Source organism: Podarcis pityusensis (genome assembly GCF_964106645.2).
Source record: "Podarcis pityusensis genome assembly, chromosome: 8".
Taxonomy (NCBI): domain Eukaryota; kingdom Metazoa; phylum Chordata; class Lepidosauria; order Squamata; family Lacertidae; genus Podarcis; species Podarcis pityusensis.
In genome coordinates this window covers 61,703,028-61,726,640 of record NC_138033.1, presented here as the reverse complement: position 1 = coordinate 61,726,640, position 23,613 = coordinate 61,703,028, and the positions used below count along the sequence as shown (strand labels likewise).

The 23,613-nt window shown below is 43.1% G+C and overlaps 1 protein-coding gene across 9 annotated transcripts in view; it reads left to right on the top strand.

Moving 5' to 3' along the window:
• Positions 1 to 23,613, top strand: part of ANKRD27 (ankyrin repeat domain 27) — a 72,335-nt gene that overhangs the window by 24,438 nt on the left and 24,284 nt on the right. For 7 of the 9 annotated variants that reach the window (XM_081016647.1, XM_081016650.1, XM_081016651.1 and 4 more), the window contains 15 exons: positions 4,035 to 4,169; positions 5,110 to 5,220; positions 5,631 to 5,787; positions 6,438 to 6,592; positions 7,449 to 7,508; positions 7,627 to 7,680; positions 7,761 to 7,826; positions 8,418 to 8,494; positions 9,249 to 9,370; positions 10,110 to 10,188; positions 11,902 to 12,034; positions 18,671 to 18,763; positions 19,660 to 19,787; positions 20,687 to 20,769; positions 22,414 to 22,529. In XM_081016647.1, coding sequence (XP_080872773.1) covers positions 4,035 to 4,169; positions 5,110 to 5,220; positions 5,631 to 5,787; positions 6,438 to 6,592; positions 7,449 to 7,508; positions 7,627 to 7,680; positions 7,761 to 7,826; positions 8,418 to 8,494; positions 9,249 to 9,370; positions 10,110 to 10,188; positions 11,902 to 12,034; positions 18,671 to 18,763; positions 19,660 to 19,787; positions 20,687 to 20,769; positions 22,414 to 22,529 — 1,569 coding nt within the window. Of the gene's footprint in view, positions 1 to 1,739; positions 1,849 to 4,034; positions 4,170 to 5,109; positions 5,221 to 5,630; positions 5,788 to 6,437; positions 6,593 to 7,448; positions 7,509 to 7,626; positions 7,681 to 7,760; positions 7,827 to 8,417; positions 8,495 to 9,248; positions 9,371 to 10,109; positions 10,189 to 11,901; positions 12,035 to 18,670; positions 18,764 to 19,659; positions 19,788 to 20,686; positions 20,770 to 22,413; positions 22,530 to 23,613 lie in introns of those variants that run through there. The other 2 variants (XM_081016649.1, XM_081016654.1) reach the window with 2 other exon arrangements.

Genomic DNA, 23,613 nt, shown 5'->3' with positions numbered 1-23,613 from the left:
ACTCCCTTCCCTCTTGTTTGCCTTAGTGTAGTGACTTTTCCTTAGCTGGAGCAGTTTTTTGCTCCTCCTTTTCTTCTAATTTCTCTCCTTGTTGCTTTAGTCTTCCTGTTTCCCCCCTTTGCAAGTTTGCTGTCTTTTCCTCCTCCCTCCCAGGCAGCCTCCATTATCTCTAGCATCCCTTATCTTTCTCCCCAATCAGCAAATGATCAGTGGCTTTGTTTCAACACCCACTTCCCTCTTACAAAAAAAAGCATGATCTGCTTTTTGCCTCTGGGCAATTTGTCTCCAGGGACCACGCATTTGCTCCATAAGATGCACAGACAATTCCTCCTACTTTTTAGGAAGAAAAAAGTGCATCTTATGGAGCAAAAAATATGGTATGTGCCTCTTTGCCCTCACCTTTGGCATCTGAGATGTGTGTTTTAAGGTCCACCCTATTATGTAGCTGTAATCTATTTTAACCATTATGAATTCTAAATGGTTGTAACCTGGCCTGGGACCTAGAATCATAGAATAGAATCATAGAGTTGGAAGAGACCACAAGGGCCATCGAGTCCAACCCCCTGCCAAGCAGGAAACACCATCAGAGCACTCCTGACATATGGTTGTCAAGCCTCTGCTTAAAGACCTCCAAAGAAGGAGACTCCACCACATTCCGTGGCAGCAAATTCCACTGTCGAACAGCTCTTACTGTCAGGAAGTTCTTCCTAATGTTTAGGTGGAATCTTCTTTCTTGTAGTTTGGATCCATTGCTCCGTGTCCGCTTCTCTGGAGCAGCAGAAAACAACCTTTCTCCCTCCTCTATGTGACATCCTTTTATATATTTGAACATGGCTATCATATCACCCCTTAGCCTCCTCTTCTCCAGGCTAAACATGCCCAGCTCCCTTAGCCGTTTCTCATAAGGCATCGTTTCCAGGCCTTTGACCATTTTGGTTGCCCTCCTCTGGACACGTTCCAGTTTGTCAGTGTCCTTCTTGAACTGTGGTGCCCAGAACTGGACACAGTACTCCAGGTGAGGTCTGACCAGAGTAGAATACAGTGGCACTATTACTTCCCTTGATCTAGATGCTGTACTCCTATTGATGCAGCCCAGAATTGCATTGGCTTTTTTAGCTGCCGCGTCACACTGTTGGCTCATGTCAAGTTTGTAGTCAACCAAGACTCCTAGATCCTTTTCACATGTACTGCTCTCAAGCCAGGTGTCACCCATCTTGTATTTGTGCCTCTCATTTTTTTTGCCCAAGTGCAATACTTTACATTTCTCCCTGTTAAAATTCATCTTGTTTGTTTTGGCCCAGTTCTCTAATCTGTCAAGGTCGTTTTGAAGTGTGATCCTGTCCTCTGGGGTGTTAGCCACCCCTTCCAGTTTGGTGTCATCTGCAAATTTGATCAGGATGCCCTTGAGTCCATCATGCAAGTCGTTGATAAAGATGTTGAATAAGACCGGGCCCAAGACAGAACCCTGTGGCACCCCACTAGTCACTCTTCTCCAGGATGAAGAGGAACCATTGATGAGCACCCTTTGGGTTCGGTCAGTCAGCCAGTTACAAATCCACTGAGTAGTAGCATAGTCAAGACCGCATTTTACCTGCTGGTGAATGATGGGTAATAGCTTTAGTAATAATAAATGCTCTTCTGATTGTGCCATTCCTGTTGCGGGCACTTTCTGAGTGTGCAGCAACAAGAAAAAGGTGCCAAATTAAAAAAGGACCAGATTACAACTGGAAAGGAAGACAGGCTTGAATTAAAGATTGGGCTGCAAAGGGAGCATTGTGGGGCATGCTTGGAGTGCACTCCTGATCCTTGGGTTCAGAGTTGGATCACCTGATGTCAGATGATTGACAGGTAGGCAGGCACTCCCACTTGTCCAAGTGGTCCATGGAGAGTGGGCCTGCCAGTTGGATCCAGTTCCCCACCCCTGGGGCAGAGAGAGGGCCTCAGCTGAGAAATCTTTAAGCCTGGTTGTAGGTGGTTTCTCTTCCTCTAAAACAGGAGCCATACAACTGAATGGCATGGGGAAAAGGTGCTTCTGCTTAGGGGCCCTTATGATGGGGGGGAAAAACCTGTGGTCCCTGTTCACTTACAACATTTTTGTGTGGTGGTGGTGGTGGTGGGATTTGGCAAACTAAATTTTCACCCAAGGAAGCAAAATACCATGAATAGACCCTACCGGTGTTTTGTTTTTTAAATGGAGGGAATAGGAAACTTAAGATTCTAGGATGGATTCTGAAGTGGGCAAGATTGGTTGGGAAGGGTTGAACATGACTTGAGACTGAAGGCTTGGTTGTGAGTCTTGGAAGACCTGCTCCTTGCCTTGTAGGCCTTTCCCCACCTGGTCTAGGAGGGTGGGGCCATGACAGATGCCTGCTACAAAAGCTGAGGGCCAACAAACTATTGGGCTGGGGTATTGTTAGGAGTAGTTGTTGTTGCTGTTACTGATTTTAATTTTTTGTATATTTATTTTGTATCTTTATTATTATATATGTGGCAATTGTTCAGTTTGGTTGTGTACTTTTTAAGGTTTTATTTGTTTTGTTTTGCTTTGAATATAAGCCGCACCTTTAAAATTGGAGGGGGGGGGAGAAAAAAAGGAAAAATACCTGAATATAAGCCGCTCCATTCCTCATTGCTCCTGGCTGCATACTGGGGGGCTGCGCTGTGTTGCTGATGGCCTTTCCCCTTCCTTGCTCTCTCCTGGCCTTGGGGGAGAGGACAGGGGACTATGCACGGGGCGGGTGCCTCTTTGCTGCGCTCCTGACACTGTTTGCCCCGCGCTCCTGGCTGCATACCGTAAGGTTGCGAATACTGTATAAGCCACACTTTAACTTCATATGGTCAGAAGTTGGGGGGGAAAGTGAAGCATATATTCAGGCCAATACGGTATGTATTTTTTCATGTTGTAAACTGCCTTGAGCATGGTTTTAACTGTTCCTGGCAAGAAGAGAAATTAAAACTTGAGTATACAATAGAAGCATAGACAAGGGCTGTAGTCAGTCCTCTGGTATGGTGGTCTTCTTGCTTTCCTTTTCATACTTCAAAACCTTCAGCTATATATTGAAGCAGAGCTTAGTGTTTCCTTTATGGTGCAATACGGGAAAGTAATTGGTCTAAACTGTTTCTGATCCATCAGGGGCCAGTGAATAATTAATAAATAAGAATACTAATGATTTTATTCAGGAATCATTTCCAATTCAGTAAAAAGTAGTAAAACAACTGCATATATAAAAACAATGACAATTGCATATATATATATATTTATATATATATATGCGCAATTTAAAATCCAACTGGGGATAACAGTCTCTACTGAGAAGACCCTTTAGAAGAGGAAAGTGAATGACTGGTGGATCCCTGGTGTCTGGTGTTACAAGGGACTGATTTGGGATGGTGACACCTATTCCAAGGCATAGAAACAAACACCCCTGGTCTCCTGTCACATAGTCTGGAAAACACCCAGGACATTTTGCTGCTTGAGGGGGGAAAAGGATGGGGTGGCACCCATTCCTGTCCATATGCAGAAACCTACCGAACTGTTGGTTGACTTTCTTCAACACTGGTGATGGGGCAGCTGCCTCCACTGCAGCAACACTTAGCTTGGAGGGGGCGCAGAGCAGATTCCTTGGCACACACAGGTTGCATACTGTTCCCTGCCTCCCAACATTTTCTGCCTGAAACAGTTGCCTCCTCACTCTGCCTAATACTAGAGTTGGACCTAAATGCACCTTTTTCTCCAGTCCCTCTAGAATTTGACTTTTTCATACTCTTCTATATAATTGTGTACATGGAAATAGTGGTACATAATTATGCAAATGGTTGAGAGGGGTATTGTGGTGCAATCCTATGTAAGCAAGTGCCATTGAGTTCAATAGGGCTTTCTTTGATGTAAGTGCTTATAGGATTGCAGCCTATGTATGTGGGAAGAATGATGGGAAGTGTCTTTCTTCTGGTTACTAATGGTAGCAATTGGGTTTTGACCACGGAGATCTCTCTCTCTCTCTCTCTCTCTCTCTCTCTCTCTCTCTGCTTTCTAGAAAGTCTCTAAATTGGATACTTGGGGGGTCCATATGGCTGTGTATGATGAAGACCTCTTGAAGAACCCTTTTTATCTAGCTATGCAGAAACGACGTCCTGATCTCTGCAGGAAAGTTGCAGAATTCCACGGAATTGTAAGTAAACTTGATGTCTTCAGAAAATGGGTCCTACAGCTTGGCAGGGAATGAGTTCGGATTTCGGGTTCAGAGGGTCTATTTAACAGATGTGGAAAAATGGGCAAACTACACCTTTGCTGTGGTATACTATTAAGTTTCCTTGCTTTTTGTACCATCTGACCACACATGTTGCACATATGACAAAAGCATTAAAGTGGAGGCATCTTTGGGAATGGGAGGAGGGTGTTGCTTGATGCCAATTCCTTATTCTAAAGATAAGTTTTGTGTAAAAAAAATTAAAATGTTTAAAAAAGAAAAAGTGGAGGAGCTATGCATAGTTGTAGAGAGACCACTCAGTGAGGTGCTTTTAAATGGTTGCCACAAGAGTTAGTCCTGTTATGAGAATATCTTTTGATGACTCTACATGGAGAATCCGGAATTTTTAAATCAACAAAGTTTTAAATGGTTTACAATGGTACTTGCTTGGTGCAATCTATTCTTCTCTGAACTTGTGTATGGCTGCCCTTGGAGGAAATACTGGGTGGTGTCCAATGCTACTCCTGGACAGAGTGGACCAATCGAAGTTCATGAACATGATTAACTTAGGTTTGTCAAGTTTAGTAGGTCTACTCTGAGTAGGACTTGGTGGGATACAAAACATTGCGTCAAAGTATTAAGGGTTTGAGATATGAAGTGGTGGCTCTCGTGGCCTCCCACAATATAGTATTCCTTCCCCCAGCCCATTGCACCATGTCATGGTCTGTCCTCATTTGTGGTGATTGAAGATCACCTCACGGTGAGTAATGGTTTCTTGATCTGTACTACATTACTGCCTAATTTCAAAACTTGGCATCTTAAAATAGTGTGGTCTGGCAAAATGTTAATACTTTAAGGATTTATCGGTTTTGTGTGTGTGCGTGCATGCATGCACCTGACTCCATGTTTACTACTTCTTTAGGTGCTAGTTCCATGCAAAGGAAGTCTTTCAAGCAGCAGCATCTCAGCTTGCCAGTTTGACTCCTACGTTCTGAAGTCTGCGGAAGAAAACTTTCAAACTGTGAATGGAAAGGTACAAAAAGTATTTTAAGGACAGGGATCCTGTGCAGTCTTGCATTGAGAGTGGTGGAGGCATCAGCCCACTCTTCAGCCTCATGAAGTTCAGTAGAATAAAGAAATTCTAAAGGAATACAACAGTAATGCTTTAAGAGCTCAAACAGAGAAGGCTTCTTACTCTAAAACTGATGGACAATCTTGCTCTTCCATCAAACATTTAAAAATCAATTCTGTAATATCATTTCAAAAGCGGAGTAGTGTGTTTTAACTTTTGGATTGCACCTGTCTTGCTTTGGAGAAGCTACCTTATCTTTCTCAAAATCTGCATGACTAACCACTGTTCCTAAATAATTGTTCTGCTTGCATACTGCTCACGTTGATACTGATCTTTTTTCATTTGCCTTTCCCTTCCTCCTGTCCCTTTAGGAAGTCTTCATACAAGGAAGCTTGATCATCCTTGGGGCTGGCTTCAGCCCTCGTTGCTCAGTGCCTGTTCTTTTTGAGGAAACTTTCTACAATGAGAGAGAAGAGAGCTTCAGCATCCTTTGTATCGCTCATGCGCTAGAAAAAAATGAGAGTGAAGGTGAGTAGTAGTGCTCTTCTCAGCCAGCCCTTGGACTTCAACAAAGCCAACTCTAGGTATTTTGCTGCCTGAGGCAGATGGCAGGAGAGTCCCATTTTCCCTTCTGCTGCTCCATTCCATGTACATAATTGGATTGGACTGGCAATTGAACCTTTTTTTCAACACTGGTGACAATGCAGCAGACTATAATAGGAGGTACATGGCAGGTACCCAAGAGAGAACAGACTAGGTGGCTATCACTGCCACTCCACCCTCTGCTGCCTGACATATCTACCCTACTCTTCCTAATGGTAGGGCCAGCCTTGGGCAATAGCACTTCTTTCAGGACCTTCATATACCATGAGCAGACAGCTTAATGTGGTCTAGAAGGCAAGGTCAGAAGCCTTTCATAAGGCGACAAGGATGAGAGCTAGATCACCCTAGCAGGCTTGCATGAAGGATCTTCATCCTGATTATCATTTCCTGGAAGAAATGACTCTTCAGAAGCCAGGAAAAGAGTTAAGAGGTCAGCAATAAATATGGGAGTCCTGGTTTCTTGCCATGACTTTTTGCATCTGGCAACATAAATAAATCAATAAATAAGGAACTGCTGCTAATGCTAGGAGGAACTGCAGATCTTTCTGTGCACTGACAACTGCCCTCCATTTCAGAACAATCCTCAACGCCGTCAAACTCTTACTCCCTGAAAAACGTTGAAGATGTGAGAGAGTTCTTGGGGAGACATGCTGAAAAGTTTGATAAAGCCATTGCATCTTTCCACAGGACTTTCAAGGATCATGACAGGAAAATCCTGCGGCACTACATAGTCAGTATCTCTGTTTTCAGCCTGCCTTAGTCTGTTGCAAATGCCTATTGCAAGAAACATTCTCCCATTTCTTAACGCAGGAAGAATGCCTTTTCTGTGCCATGTACGCATAGTCTAAAAAAAAGTACATATTGCTTCAAAAGTTTATCTATATGCAAATCTGTAGCTATATGCAAATCAGTGTAGAGTAACACATTTCAGATACCTTTTTAAAAATTGAGTTGCAGCCTTAGTTACTACTCGCTGCTAGATTACTTCATAATGAGAATGGCTCAAGTGCAACTCTAGAATAAAGCACAGTAACCTACTTGATGCAAATGTGCTCTGCACCCACATGAACTAAACCTTTGGAAGATTAATCTGGAACCTGTACCTCCTCAAAGAATGCACTGGCACTCCACCCAGTTAAGCAACTTGGACTCTCCTCATATCTTTCTAAAATGTTCTTTCCCCAACCCATCCCTGCAAGGGCCCTCTACCTAGACATGTTGATGCAGTGGCCCAGTTAGGATGGCACATTGAACCATAGCTCACAAAAAGTGAGCTGCAGCAAGCTCCAGGTGCTCCCTGTTCCTCTACTTTGACCTCAATGAGTCCATAAGCTTTGGTTCTGTTTCTGCTTAGCCACAGCTGCTTGTGCCATGGTTTGCAAGTTGCTTTGTGTGAAACAAACCATGAGTTAAGCAGAGTTTGGACAACATGACAAGCTGTCGTTAAGCAAAAACTTCTGAGCTCCACTTGGGATCCATGCTGGCCACAGGAAGTGGGAGTTTGTGAACTTGAGTCTCTTGTGATTTAATGTGACATCTGAGCCCAGCCTTTTGTGCTCCATAACGTCTGTCTTTTTGGTCTGCAGGATTCTGTAAATGCCCTCTACACCAAATGTATTCAGCAGTTATTGAGAGACTCGCACCTTGTGAGTATGAAATGGTTTGTGTGTGGGTGTGGGTGTGGGTGTGTGTTAAATACAATTTTCTACCCCTTCCCCAGACAGTGCCTGTTAACACTGCCTTTTCTCTCTCTCGTGTCCTTAGAGGATGCTTGCCAAGCAGGAGCCTCAGATGAATCTGATGAAGCAAGCTGTGGATGTAAGTAGTGGGTTGTTTGTTAGTGGGAATTCCGTAAACTCACGGGCATCTCCGGTTCAATTTATTTATTTGTGTTTCAGATTTACATCCACCATGCTCTATATGACCTGATCTTTAAATATGTGGGGACTATCGAGGCGAGTGAGGTAGGTGTCGCTTTCCCTTGGCCATTCGAATGCCTACTTTTCCAGCGCCAGAATATAAGGTGCTTATCATAGCACTTATGGAAAGGGTACATTTTGATCAAAAGGCTTTTGCCTCAAGGTGCGTGTAGACATTTCTGACCATTGCTTACATGTATTTTAAAGGAAAAACACTTGGACTATCTGTCCTTAACCCCATAGCTCAGTGATAGAGCACCTGTTTTGCATGTAGGAGATGCCATGTTCAATCCCTAACATCTCCAGTTAGAAAGGAGTAGGTAGAAGGTGCCTGAAAACCTGGAGAATCAAGAGTAGACAATATAGCGCTAGATGGACCAAGCTTGATATACTGAGGCAGCTTCCTATGCTCTATGTACTCATCTACTGGATGGTCTCTTCGGCCCTCCACCTATTGCTACAATTCCCATCAGACCCAGCAGGCATGGCCACTGGCTAGGAATTCTGGGAGCTGTAGTTCAGCAATGTCTGGAGGGCCAAAGTTCCCCCATACCTGATCTTCAAACGTCTCAAGATATAGCCAAGAGAGCAGCTTGTTGTGTTTCTAAAATGGCTTCATTTGTATTTGTCAACCAGGATGCAGCTTTCAACAAAATTACAAGAAGCTTACAAGATCTGCAACAGAAGGACCTGGGTATTAAGCCTGAATTCAGGTGCGCTGCATGGAGATGACAATCTTAAAAGCTCCACCAGGTTTTTGGGGGGTTGGTGGGTGGGGGAACCAACAACTTGAGTAAGGGATATATGGCTGCTGCTCAGAGCATATTGCTCTTTGCATGCTGTGAATCTGTGTACTCTTTGCCGCTTTACCAAAAACAAATATGCAGGTAAGTGGGTTGTCGCCCATATGCCCTTGGTGCTACTGAATGAAGAAGTAGGAAAGGGAGAAGATGAGTTCTGCTGTCAGCATGTGTAACTGGAAGGGCTTGACGGCAACACTGGACTCTAGACAAATCCCAAGGGATAATACTTCTGCTGCAACAGCATATGGAAGAGAGCTTGTGAAACTGCTCCCTTGGGATGTGTGCACAGGAGCTTATCAATATGTTGATAAGCAACACAAGTTTTTTAATCAATATGTTTGTGCTGGAGTTTGCTGACTCCTCAGCTTGCTTCCTGTATTTGGGGCTTCAGGAGCAGCTGGATCTGGAGATCATAGTAGGCAGCAGTGTCTTATCTCTGTCATAAAGAGCTTCATTTGCTCAGCTTTGTGAATGAAAAGTCATCAGAACAGGCCAGACCACCTTCTCTTCTCCCTGGTCATTTGGCAAGCCTGAATTATACTGAATGTAGGAGTAGAAGTTGGTATGGTTTGAAATAGGTGCCCACTTTTCGACAGTCACTGTTGCTGCTGCTCAAGTCTGGTGTATGTGCTAAGTACTCCTTTCTTTTGACCACACTTCACAGCTTCAACATTCCTCGTGCTAAGCGAGAGCTGGGCCAGCTGAATAAGTGCACCTCCCCACAACAGAAGCTCCTCTGTCTGCGCAAAGTGGTTCAAATCATAATGCAGTCTCCTAGCCAAAGAGGTCTGTAACCATGGCAATGTAATAATGGTTTCAATAGATCGCCTCTCTGTGCTTTGAAAAGCCATCTTCATAAGCTTTTAAATGGGTGCATGTGAGCAGAACCTTGAAATGTAACATTCAGGTGCTTGTTTTCAGGTGTTTATTGGTCTGTTCTTGTTTTATCATGTATTTTGTGTCCTCATTTTGTATTATGTTGTGAACCACCCTGTGATCTGCAGATAGAGTGGTATACAAATGTTTACAACAACAATAAATTTTCTTATCACTTGGAAATTAGTGCTTTCCCTTGAACTGAGGCATCTGAAATACTTTTCCAGGGTGTATGGCAGGGCTTGTTCTGAGACTCCCCAGCTTCAAAGGGCTAGAATAGAAGGTATAATTCAGACAGTACTTAGACCATTGTCCCTAGCACTTGTTGGGCTGGTCTTTTCTTCCTTTTACCCAGAAAGATGGCTTGAAAATGAGTAAAAGACTTCAGGGAACTGGTTATATCTGTGTAGGGTTTTAAATTGAACTACCTTGTGTTTAGGAGTGCCTGCTGTATTTCTTTGTTTCACACAAAGGGCATGCCTTCAAGATGTGACTGAAACTTCTGGATTTTAAAACTGCTGCTGATCAATTGTGGTGGCAGCACCTTTAGTCTGCCGAAAGCTTTCTAAACACTGCAGCCCTAATTAGAAGCATTTAGGCGCTATCACTAGCATAGAAATGTGACTCCACTTTTTCCTTCCCACTTCAGTTAACATGGAGACCATGTGTGCAGATGACCTTCTCTCAGTCCTGCTGTACCTTCTTGTGAAAACGGAGATTCCAAACTGGTATGTGACAAGTCTCCTTTTGCTCCTTAGTGTTATTTCTCTGCTGCAAGAGCGCTAAACAAGGCAGAGTGCTGAAAGGTTTCTAGCATTGCTTGAAGTCATGGAGTCTGCCCCCCCCCCCCCCGTTCAATATTGATTGTGTTTCAAGATGCGAAGGGGTCTGGTTTGTGACTCTGGGTAGCTCCACTATCCAGATGATTGCATAGCTGATTTAAGTGTTTGGTTCCATTTCCAAATGTGATTAAGAAATCACATGTTCCAGTATTGGAGACAAACCCACTCCAAATAAACTGGATGCAGAATCTGATTTAAGTCTTAAAACCCAACCTACATTTGGTTTATGGGATAATTTGAAGTCTGTACTAGCTGTTCACTAGCAAATGACCATTGCAGTACAGTCCTGTATCCTCAGCAAAGCCTTAATTGGATGCTTCTGTGTTCTAAGGTTTTATAGCAGAACTGTGAGAAGCATTGTGACTTGCTTTGGACTTGAAATAGTAGTTTGAATCAAAGACCAAAAATACATATTATCAATTCTGTGATTGCATTGCCCTGGAAATGGGCATAATAACACTGCACAGCTGAGTGCTTCTAACTGGTGGCTGTTTCAGACTCTCCAATCGAGATGCATCCTGAGTCAGAAATGTTCAGCCTGGTCCTCTTATTGCCATTTGAGTAGAAACCCCTTTTGGGTGTGAATATTTAATATTTTGCTGCTTTTGGAAATCACTTGCCTTGCTTGGACAGCATGTATCACAAATCTGAAATCTCACAGATCTGAAAAACGTGTAGGGTACTAACATCTGTTACAAAATAGACCTTGGTTGTTACATTGGTAAGATGCAACTGGGAACTAAAAATGTAAATGCTTACAGCAGACCTGTTGTATTAGCAATGTGCCATTTCCAGGGATTACATGCATTTAACAAATGTGCTTATGTTTTTGGACGTCAGTTATAACGCAGGGCTGATTTTTTTTTTTTTTTTTAAATCTGCGTGTCTTGAATGTGCACGTGTTGTGTCCTTTTGTAAATGTGTGGCTGTTTGCACAGCTTGCATCCCAGGACAGGGCATTGCAATACAAATGGCATGGCTTTTTGTGGTGGTAACCTGCTAGAAAATAAAGCCAAATTTTTTTAATCTGATTTTTTCTTCTACCCCCTGCCTCCTAAAACCCACCAATATGATTGTACCCATCAGAATGATCCTGGAAAGCTGTAATAAGTGTGATCCCTATAGTCTTTTTTTATAGCTTGTCAGTTTTGACTGCCAATCCAAGAATGCCATTTCTGGTTTTGTTGGGGCTGGGAGTTCAATAGTATCAGAGATAAAAACATATCCTGTTATTGGAAGTATGCAGGATCAAACTGCAGAAAAAGTGTGGATTAATAACATGTTGTCTTCATGGCTTTCTGTTTATTCAGGAGCCTTTCATGATCAGCTGTGTGCATTCTGAAAATGGAACAGGCGCCCTGCTCTTTCCTCCGTAAACATTGTGCCTGCAAGCATTGAAGCCCACTCAGAATAAATTAAACTTGTGGATGATGAGGGGCTCTCTGTGGGAGATAGGATAAATGTTTTGATCTTGCATTAGTGATTGGAAGTTGAGGAAACAATTAGATATGCATGCAATTTTAAGTGACCTTTCTCAGTCATCTCCACTTCTTGAGTAATGTTTTGAAAGCCTTATATGCTATTTTATTTTCTGTCTAGGATGGCAAACTTGAGTTACATCAAGAACTTCAGGTTTTGCAGCTCAGCAAAGGATGAACTTGGATACTGCCTGACTTCAGTTGAGGCTGCAATAGAATACATCCGTCAAGGAAACCTCTCGGACAGGCCAACAGTAAGTCACTTTAATAGGGGTTGCAGCATAAAGTCTGGCCTCATAACGGCAATTGTGCAGCAGTTGTGATTGTAATAGGAGTGCCTTCTGGACGTACATCTCCTTTGCAACAGTTTACTGTTTGCCTGTGCACATTGCTTAAAGGTCTCCGTAAGCAGACTTGAGCCATTGCTCAAAGAGGCTTGTAAAAGGACAACCTTGAGCCCTGGTAGACTTCTGTTCAGCTTTATTTGAAGGACAAGGAGTATGAGCTGTAGATACAGTTCCTGCATCTTGTGCCTTATAGCTTGTATGTGCATAAGCACACCCATGCTCTTCTATGCACTCCACCATTTGTCTCCAAGTGTTTGGCATGTTTAGTATAGACAATGCCCAAAATTATAGCAGTGGGATACAATTAGATCCCTTTTGTCGGTAAAAAAAATAAATACCATTCTTAACATTTCAGAATTCAGGAAACCGATCTGTAGCATTGCTGAAGCTAAATAGCTGTTGCCCTCTTCAGGAATTGGGATGGGATATCACCAGGAGAGCCCTGTAAGAACAGAACATGCACACAATAAATGTGGGCCACATCTACACCAGGCATTGAAAGCACTATTAAGCCACTTGCTGCTCCCAAGGAATTCTGGGAACTGTTAAGTATCAGGAGTTTTTAGGAGATCGACTATTCCCCCCCCCCCCGACCTGCAATTTCCGTAGTGGGTTAACAATAACTCTCTTCCCAGGGAATTCTGGGAATTGTAGCTCTTTGAGGGGGAATGGGGTGTCCAACAACTCTCGGAACTCTTAACAAACTACAGTTCCCAGGATGCATTTTTGGGGGGGAGCCATTACTATTAAAGTGGTACGATACTGGTTTAAATGTGGGCAATGGATGTGGCCATGAAACAGGTGGAAATGCTGCAGAAATCCTTTGGTCAGTGTAGTTTCCTCGGACTTTATTTTAACCTTCCAAAACTAGGTGCTCCCGCTCTGATCTGGAGGCTGAAGGATGTGAACTTGGTACCACAATGAAACCTGCACCTGATCCAGCTGCCAAGAAATGGAACTTAGCTGCTTAATGGCTCTGTCTGTGGGGCTTGATATAGAAAGGGGTGGGGGCCCTACTGTGGGACACACATCACAAAATCTGCTTTTTAAAATTGGTTTTACAGCATTTTTCACTTTGCTCTTTCAGTGGTAAAATCTTTTAAGCAGATTTGTGGCACTTGGCTACTCCTTTTTTATATATATATAAAAAAAAGCAAATGTGTATCACAAGTCTTGCTTCCTAACTACTATGTAAAAAAAAAGAAAAGAAAAAAGTTTGTGTCCAAAAAGAGGAGGGGGATAAAAAATAAAAATAAAAGCCCACATTTATATTTCAGTCTTTGTTCTGAGGGAAGTTTGAACTCTTTAATATCAGTTACCCACCTTGTTAACAGAAAAGATTCAGGCAGAGATGTTAAGACTACAGCAACTTGCTATGTTTTGTAAAATAAAAGGCATAAATGAACTTGGATGACAAATGTGTGTGTGTTCTTTAAAGTAAAGCTGCTTTGAAACAACAACAAAATGTTTTTCTCTCTTTAAAGTTAGTTTGCCTTTTCTTGCTGGCAATTTTACCTAAATACATACTTGGATGCTGCTAAGCTGCTTTTGTGCTGCTAGGTTTCAATAGCTTTTTACTGTTAGACTCTTCATATGGAAGGAGAATCTTCTGACGTTGCACTGACATCTCTTGGTGCAAGATTTCAGACTTAAGTTCTCTCGAGTTTGAAGAATCCTGCTTTACTGTGTGTGGCAGGCAAATTATTTAAGAGACCTTGACTGTGGATTTCTAGACCCAAATTGGACACACTGTCGGGCACACATTTAAACCTAATCAGTTCAGTTACATGGAAAGCAGGGTTGGGGGGGGCAGCTGGTCTTTTCCCCATTTGCTCATGGAGTTCAGTGGGGTAGGAAAGTGCCTAGGTAAGCCATCAGTAGGGATTTTTAAAGCACTTTTACTGTGGGTTAAACCACAGAGCCTAGGACTTGCCGATCAGAAGGTTGGCGGTTTGAATCCCTGTGACGGGGTGAGCTCCCGTTGCTCGGTCCCAGCCAACCTAGCAGTTCAAAAGCACGTCAAAGTGCAAGTAGATAAATAGGTACCACTCTGGCGGGAAGGTAAACGGTGTTTCCGTGCATTGCTCTGGTTCGCCAGAAGCGGCTTAGTCATGCTGGCCACATGACCTGGAAGCTGTACGCTGGCTCCCTCGGCCAATAAAGCGAGATGAGCGTTGCAACCCCGGAGTCGTCCGCGACTGGACCTAATGGTCAGGGGTCCCTTTACCTTTACTGTTTGAATGGGGGTCCCTACTTTGTCTTCACAAGAGGGCATACCTGGATTTTAAGTATGCAAGAACATGGTGAGCTGCCTTCACTCCCCACTCCCCTGAACAAATTATTGGTGTATCTAGCATCAGTGTGATAGCAACTCTTAGGTTCGAGATGGGAGTCTTCCCAAGCCCTATGAAGAGATGCTGGGATTGAACCTGGGCCCTCCTATCCCATGCATAGCATGTGTTCTTCCACTGAGCTATGGCCCTCCACAGATATATGCTGCCGTGATGTTTAGTACCCTGCCTGCTGGATACAGTGTTAATCCCCCAGCTCCTGTCACTGTTTGTGGCATCAGTTGCCTTTTCTCTGAGGCACTTGTAGAAAATTGTTCTAGGCAGACCAGTCAGTGCTTATCCTTATTGCTGAAGTACAACTTGAAACACTGCTCTCTAGCGTGCCGCCTTCGTGAGAGTAAAAAAGGAAAGGGTTGACGCTTAACACTTGGAAAAAATCTCTTTAAAACTGCCTGGCAGATTCCTTTGAAAGAAGCCACCAGCAGGGCCTTTCCTCCTCAGTACCCACTGCAGCCTAGAGCTACAGTGTGCAAGCTGTAAATTCAGGCATCTGGGCAATGGGAATAGCAGCACTTCCAATGGCTAAATAGTAGACTGATTGGCTTAATACAGAGTCAGAACACCAGTCTGCCACCCCAGCATTGTCTTCAAGGACTGGCAGTTACTCCCTGGGGTTTCAGGCAGGTTTGGGAATCCCTCCCGAGTCCTACCTGCAGGCGCTACTGGGGACTGAACCTGGGGCCTTCTACATGCCAAGCAGGGGCTCAGCCACTGAGCTACGGCAAACCTGGGTCATATGTACAATGGTTTATGTGGGTTGCATAATCCCAGGCATAAATGTGGCAATCTCGGGGGCACTTGACTCTTGTTTGGAAAGCTGAAGCCACGTGCCCTTGCTCTTCAGCATGTGGCATCGTAGGACAGTGTCTTATGACTACATCAATTGCGCAAGGATGGCTTGCTGTGGAGAACAAGCAGGAGTCCTACAACATTAATGTTTAAATCACTAATACTTATCCTGTTCCAATTTCTTAAATTATATGCTGCCTTGGGAATGCGCCTCTTGAAATTATAAATGCTCCATCAAGAAAACATTGAAGCCTCTACCAGAACAAATAGCAATAAGCATTTAAAGTTAAGCTTTAAATAATCCAGTGGCAGCTGTACAGAATCCCTGAATTTACAGGTATCTCTGCCCTGGTGCAGGAGCCAGAGCATTGGGTTCCATCACCCTGGCAGAACCCACAGCTGATGCCTGCTCCACCCTTCTCCCCTATTTTTTCTTCCTAGGCATACAGTGCCAGATGATGTGATCAAGGCATCCTTTTAATTTCTGTGCCCCATGTTGTTCTGCAGCGCTGTGGGAAACAAAAGAGTAGTTAGATCCTGCTGTCAAGTGCTGGTACCAAGGCCAGGTAAAACCTCTTAGAGCCCACCACCAGCAGAGGCAGTCCAAGAGAGGACCATTTGCTCAAGATCCCCTCAAATCGGAGAGGAGCAGTATGAGTCCCTCACCTGCTTGTTGGAGGGAGAAATTGGTGGGGGCAGTGGAGTGTGCTGCTTGGAAGGAAGAACTGGCTAGGACCATGAACAGGAGTGTCCCTTGTTGGAGGAAGGAAACATTGCCTCTCATATAGCAGGTCCCAATTGTGTGTATATCACCAGTATGTTCGATATGATTCTAACCTGGTGCCCTGTTGAACAACTCCCATCAGGCCCAGCCAGCACAGCAAATGGTTAGGGGAGTTGGCACCAGGTTCATGGAACTATTTAGCTTGGGGCAATTATATTCTGCTTTTAGAAGATGAAAAACCACTCAAAATGCCTAAACCCAAGCTGCATTAGAAATTGAAATTGAAACGATGAAACAGAATAAGCAGCAGGAAACCATAGTATGAGTGCAGACAAACAGGTTTATGCTCAAAATATAAGCACTACCTTCACTGAGTCCTTTCTAATCATACAAAACGTGTACAAAAGAAACTGGGCTCTTCCGTAAACCTGCTGTCCAGTCTAGTCCTAATCTTTAGTAGATTACAGGCTAGTTGTTCCTCTAGCCCCGTGTGGGCCACTTCGACTTGCAGGTATTCTCAACGGTCTTCACCATCACAAGCTCCCTGGTTTTGTTACTAGCAACTGAATTTCAGGATCTTTTCCATGCAAAATGTACTGTATCATTCTTGTCATTCCTTAACCACATTCTAACTTATGGCCCTTTTGTTACCTTACTCCATTAGGCTAGTAGGCCTTATCCCAAGCTGCCATAGTTACCAGTGGAGGCCAGAGCCCTGTGAGTAGAAGTAATCAAGTGGGAAAGGACCATTTGGTCATACTGAGATGGTCTGACGTAGCAATGGTAATTGGACCACATCAGATAAAGCTAGGAAATAGGGCCAGTGTGAGTGTGCTCCACTATTTATTTGTATGGGGCTCAAACTATGCACTCATTCAGTGTTACACACCACTGTTGCTGCCATATTTGGAGGTTGTATGCATCACACCCTTGCGGGGTGACCTTGTTGGTGTGGGAGAGAAACCAGATTTTCTGGCTGGAAATTTTTGACACACACCATAACTCACATGGCAGGGCAACTAAAAACAAATCACTGCCCATATACAATTTGAGGTGGTGCATTCTCCAAGTGAGTGAGGACCATACTGCCTTACATACGCAGATTCAAATGAGTGCTATAGCTCTGTTTGCATTAGTGCGCAAATAATCTGGTTTGTGACACCCGCTTCATGCTAACGGTAACTTTCCAGGAATTGCTGCAAAATGCCCCAATGACTTACAAGCTGAGATGCTGTCTGCCCTACATTTATCCTTCTCTTTTACAGAACAGGCAGTGTTGCTTTCCCATTTGCCATTTTCATCAGCTCTATAAGAAACTTGAAAGTTGGACTGACTAGAGCTGTGTATTCAAGGGACACATTAATTTGGACATAAAGCTTTAAGTCAAAGGTTACCTGTGCCTTCAACGTGAATTTACAGCCAAGCCAGGCAGTGCTTTGTACCACTAAACTGAGCACAGGGGAGGCAGGAATGGCTTATATGATTCCAGGGCCCTAAAAACACAGGAACTACTTTCCTCAGGAATGTTAAGCTGGCACCTCGATCTGCCTGTAAATTACATTGTTACAGACAACACTTTTGCCACATTTCTTTTGTCTCTTGAGAGGACTGGGAAGTACTTCAAATGAGCATAATATAAACCTTTATTGTGGCACAATATGGCTGCATTATATTAGTAACATGATAAGCACCAGAGGTTAGATGCGTGGCGATTATAGTGGTGTTCTTGTTGCGGAATACTCTCCTCAGAGACCTTTCCCCTTGTCCTGCTGCTCTCCCCTGGGGAAAACTGCTTTTTAGTGTTCAGTAGGAGCAAATGGCAATTCAGGTTTTCTGTGGCTTGCCATTTGTTCCAATTTATTGTTAAAGAGCAGATTTTCCCTGGGAAAAGAATGGGGCAAGGGGACAACCACATGGACTGCTGCCTAGAAAGCATATAAATAATAAAATTATTATTATTATTATTATTATTATTATTATTATTATTATAGGTCAAGCAGAAAACCACTCTTATATGTGCTTTCTAGGCACCAGCCCTCCCCTGGCATCAACGTTGGTGACTTTCTGGAGCCAGTTTGACATTGGTTTATTTGGCCACGTTTCTCATGAAACTGCAACCTCTGCTCTTCTATATATATTGCTGCTTTTACTTTGTTTTTTATTGATGGTATTACATGGCCTTAATTCAGTTTCATTCTAACCTTATTACAGTAGTACCTCGGGTTACGTACGCTTCAGGTTACATACGCTTCAGGTTACACTCCGCTAAACCAGAAATAGTACCTCGGGTTAAGAACTTTGCTTCAGGATGAGAACAGAAATTGTGTGGCGGCAGCAGCAGCTGGAGGCCCTGTTAGCTAAAGTGGTGCTTCAGGTTAAGAACAGTTTCAGGTTAAGAACGGACCTCCAGAATGAATTAAGTTCTTAACCCGAGGTACCACTGTTTTGTTGTTATTGTTTTTCTTTTTAATTTTTCTTTGTACATGTAAGGCAGGGTATAGGTCTTTTAAACAAATAAAATAATTGAAATTATCTTACTTGGTATAATCAGATCATGGGCATCAATTTTAAGTTGTTGAGCTTGGCTTGAAAATAGACTTTGCTGTGTTGAACTGATCAATTCAGTGTTGTATGCTATGCCAGGAATAAATTGATGGGAGGTTCTTTTCCCCCTCACAGGGATCTGAAGGATTTAGTGAGAAGCTATTCTTAAGACAGAGAATGAATTTACTGTCTCAGATGTCCAACACCCCGATAGACTGCTTGTTTCAGGTTTGGATTGCATGAATATTATGTCAGCTCTGAGAAATGGCCAGAAAACTACTTTCCGTTCTAAGAAAGTTGAGAGCCCTTGTAACAGCTCAATGTTTTGAAGGTTCCACCCGCCTTAAAATATATTTTAATCTTTCCATGATTTTGCTTTTGTTTTAGAGTGAGTGAAAGAGATGTCCAGTCCCCCCCAGTTTAGCTTTTATTGGATATTTCAGTTATTGATGGTTGAAACAGACCAGGTAGTTGGTTTTGCACAGCCAACAACATGTCCATTCAGAGCCTGTATATTAGGATTAAGAGTTGGGAGAAAATGCTGGCTGGTTAGATGACAATATTATAATTTTATTAAATTTATATCCTATCCTTCCTCTCTAATGAGCCCAGGGCAGCAAACATGCCAATTATAAAACGACACAATAAAAATGTCTAAAAATAGTTAAAAACAAAACTTACCAATGATCTCAGGGTTGCCAGGATCTTTCAGCCATCAAAATGATCAAGTAGGCTGTGGCCAAGCTGCTCCAGGATGATATGGGGTATCTAGACCTACTTCAGTTTGGCTTCTGGACAGTGTTTAGGATTGAAATAACATTGGCTGATCCATTTTTGCCATGATGTAGAGAGGAAGAGTGTGACCCAGTTGATTCTGCTGGACTTTTCAGAGGCATCTGATATTACCAGTTGTGGCACCTTTTTAGGATTGGCCATGGTTCTGCTTCTATGTTGTATTCCAGAAGATGATGCTGGGAGACCTATGTAGATCTAGGTTTCTATAATGTATGAATCCACCCCAATTCATATTCACCTTTCTGCTGCCTTCTCCTGCACCCCACTTCCATCTGTTTGGTTCTGAATTTGGCACCAGTGTCTGTCTCACCTTTTGCCCTTCTTTGCAGCATGTTGCTTCAGGCAACCAGGAAGAAGCAGAGCGCTTGTTAAGCCAAGGGGACAACGATAAGGACACTGTGCAAAAAATGTGCCATCCGCTCTGTTTCTGTGATAAGTGTGAGAAGCTGGTTTCTGGGTAAGGGTTGTGTTTTCAAAGTTTTCCAGACTTTTTCCAAGCATAATTGGGAACTATGTTGCTAGTGAGTTGGTTGAGACGTAATCCTAAACTATGGTTTGTGCTAACTGCAGTGTAGACGCCAAACAATGGTTTGTGTGGTTCCTTCCCCCAATCCCTGTAGAATCTCTGAATTCTCTCCCAAGCAGCAACCTCTGAGGGCAAAGCAACATCCCAATGTGGTTCCAAGGAGCCCAAACCATGAATTATCAATTTAGATGCAAAGTCAAGGCAACAGTTTGCCAAGCCGTAGGTGAACCAGGTTTACATCCTGCTTTGGTGATGGCAGACAATATTTCAGCCAATCAACTACCATGAATGTTTGGCGGTGAGAGAGGGGAATTTAAAGTGGTTGGCTTTTCTACTCACCTTAACTGCAAGGTGAGCAAAGCGGTTTATAAAGCTTTATTTCCCTCCCATGACCTTTTCTAACAGCAAAACAGCTTTGCTGACTATTCAGGCTGTAGCTTTCCTGCTTCAGCCTTGTTCCTTGGAATAAATTTCCCTGGGAACAGCACTACATCATGGCACAGTGTTGTTCCCAGGGACACCCTCAGGAAAAAAAATATGTCTGCCGCCATCACAGCAACTATTCAGTAAACTTACAAGAACTCTGTAAGGTAGATTGGTATTATTATTTCCATTATATGGGTGGGAGGAACTGAGGCAAAGAGAACAGTTGCTAGCGAGTTCAGTGTTGAGACCAGATTCAGCTGGTGACCTTACGACAAGCCATGCAAGGGAGCTCACTTGTAGCCATGTTCTTTGGTGATTTTAAACAAGGCAGCTGTGTGAAACATACACTGTCCTTTGCTTGCCCATGTTCTGTTTGTTGATGATGCCTTTTTTTTTACTTTAAGGAAGCTGAACGATCCTTCCATTGTGACACCGTTTTCTAGAGATGACCGGGGATTCACTCCGCTTCATATAGCTGCAATATGTGGTAAGCGCTGCAGTTCATTCGTGGACTATGGCAGAAGTTTTCTGATTCCCCACCCTCTACAAACATTGTCTTCCGAGGAGTCCCTGAGCATCTGTTACAGACCCTCCCTTCACCTGGTACGTTGCACAGGATTCTCAGGTGTTCTCGAAGTTTCACCTACAGTAGCCGCCAGGCCTTGGGGACCCTCCCGTATAAACTGAGCATGAGCGTAATGATGCATCCAGCGTACACTTACAACTTCAAATTGCAATTGAAGAACGCACTTGTCTTTTGTCCCCTGTTCTGATCTTCTCACGGAGAAGAGACCTTTTGTCCATGGCAGACCCACATGGTTCAACCACTGGCATTACAAGTTAAAACGATCAGAGAGTGGGTGAATGGAAACACCTCTGCTTGAGAGCCACTACTAGTCAGAAAACACAGTGCTGGGCTACTAGTTTGATTTGTTATAAAGCCGTTTGCTTACAACAAAAACAACTACTACTACTACTACTATTACTACTACTACTACTACTACTACTACTACTACTACTGGTTAGCCTTCCAAGGGTTTCAGGGGTACTCTGGGGCACAGTTAGAAAGCTATTAGAATTCCACTCCAACTCTGGAGTGGATTTGAACATCTGCCCAGGACAAATCTTGCTACAAGGAGATACAGAACCAAACTGCAGTATACAGACCTAACTGTAAGTCTGTATGGCTTTGGTTATTCCAGATAGGAGCCGGTGGCCAGTTTATCTTGCTTTTTGGCTTGATTTGATTTGTTATGTGTCTGTGCCGCTTTTCACTCAAACGAATCCCAACGTGGCTTACAAACAATAAATAATAATAACATGATAGAACATAATACAACATCATGAATTCAGCCTAGATCATATATAGAATAATTAACAAATCATCAGTGAAACAATTACAATCCATAAAACACTTGGTAGCAAAACAGCAACTAAAGAACAGGCTAAACATCACAAATAAAAGTTGTATTATATGATTAACAAATTAACACAGCATTTATATTCTATGAAAATAATATTAACAAAATATCAACCAAAAAATAAAATAAGTGCTGTTAAGTTCATACACACACTCTCCACACCCCCAGGTAGCAGTGGGGTGAATTGGCCTTGATAACCTTTGGCTTCCTCCAAATTCCTGACTCTGTAATTCTATTTCTTGGGGAGCTCCCCCTGAAGGCCTTTTCTGCAGCATCAAATATATTGCTGCAGCATCCACCTGCTGTGTGTAGACCACTGATTTGAGAATTTGCAGCCAAGTTCACTGGTTTTTGGGGGTTACACTTAGTTACTTCTTCTTTTCCCAACGTAGGATGACTTTTCTGTGTACTTATAATATGCACTCGCAGCAATTCGTTACTGTGCTCTCTCCAGAGTTGAGATTGATTCATTCATTATTGCTGGAAAGGCCCCTGCCAAGCTGTGACCTAGAACAGTAATGTGCCAACAAGCTGAGGGGTGTCTTATCACCACGAGCAAATGCTAAGTTGCCTGTCATATGGCGCCTGCAAGTGCCAGGAGAGGCAGCAGATTGTTCAGTTCCCAGTTTGACCCAGAGGGTGACACTTCCTTTTCTCACTGTGAGATGCTGACATTTTGAGTCTGAGAAGCTATATACCTTTCTCCACAGGGCAAGCATCTTTAATTGACTTGCTGGTCTCCAAAGGAGCCATTGTCAATGCGACGGATTATCACGGATCAACGCCACTTCACCTCGCCTGTCAGAAAGGATACCAGAATGTTACTGTAAGCACAGATCTTACGTAATAATAACAACATTTTATGTACCTTTCAGTCCAGTATTGCTTGTAGATTAAAAGCAACGGCTTGGCCGTTTGCTGATGACAGGAACGGTGGCTTTTTGAGGGTCCCCCCCCCCCCCATGAATGCTGTTTTTTAAAATATATATATATAAAGATATTTACATACGGCTATATCATAAAAAATATATCACTACAGTTTGCAACAATATGGCTTCTCCATATGTTATTTGACTTCAATTCCCTTCAGCTCCCACAAAATACTGACCATTTGGAGGGTCTATAATATTTCTTTAAACAGTAAAAAAAAACAAAAAACCATTAATGAAGTAGAAATCCTCCATTGCTTCCTCTGGAGGAGACAATTTGATGCTGACAGATTTGGCTCTGAAAAAAGTTTCAGACATTATGAAATTAGTCTTGTTTAAACACACAGAGAGAGAGAGAGAGAGAGAGAGAGAGAAGGTGCATGGGATCCAGTGTAGTTTAGGGCTTGGAGTGTTAGACTTGGGCCAGGGAATGATGGATTAACATCCATTGCCTGTCCATGAAGCTACCTGGTTGACCTCAGGGAAGTCAGGATCTCTTGGCAGGATTGTGAGAAAACTGTCAGGCAGAGCTCAGTGGAAGAAGAGTGGGTGAAACATGTGAAAAGTCAAAGGATTTGGTCAGGCCCACTTTATGAGCTGTGTGCTGTATGTATGTCAATCAGATGAGAATAATGTATGTGAAGTGATTTGATTGCTTGAAATTTGCTGGATCAGTGCTAAATGTTACTGCTTCAAGCTCTTCGAAGTAGAGCCACACTGATACTCGGGAATGAAGGAATCCTTCATTAGATTTGACATCATGCATTAATTCACCCCAAGGATGCATTTTGCTCTGCAAGGCTCCCCTAGAGCGCTGGAGCCTGAGCCTTCCTTGTATTGTTTTGTATCACAGTGTTTAGTGAGTGAAATAATATCCGAGCAGCTTGGGCATGACTCTGAATTGGTTTTAAGCAGCTCATGATAAGAAATATTTATATGGTCAGGAATTTGGCCACAATGGTAGCAGCATCAGATGTCAAG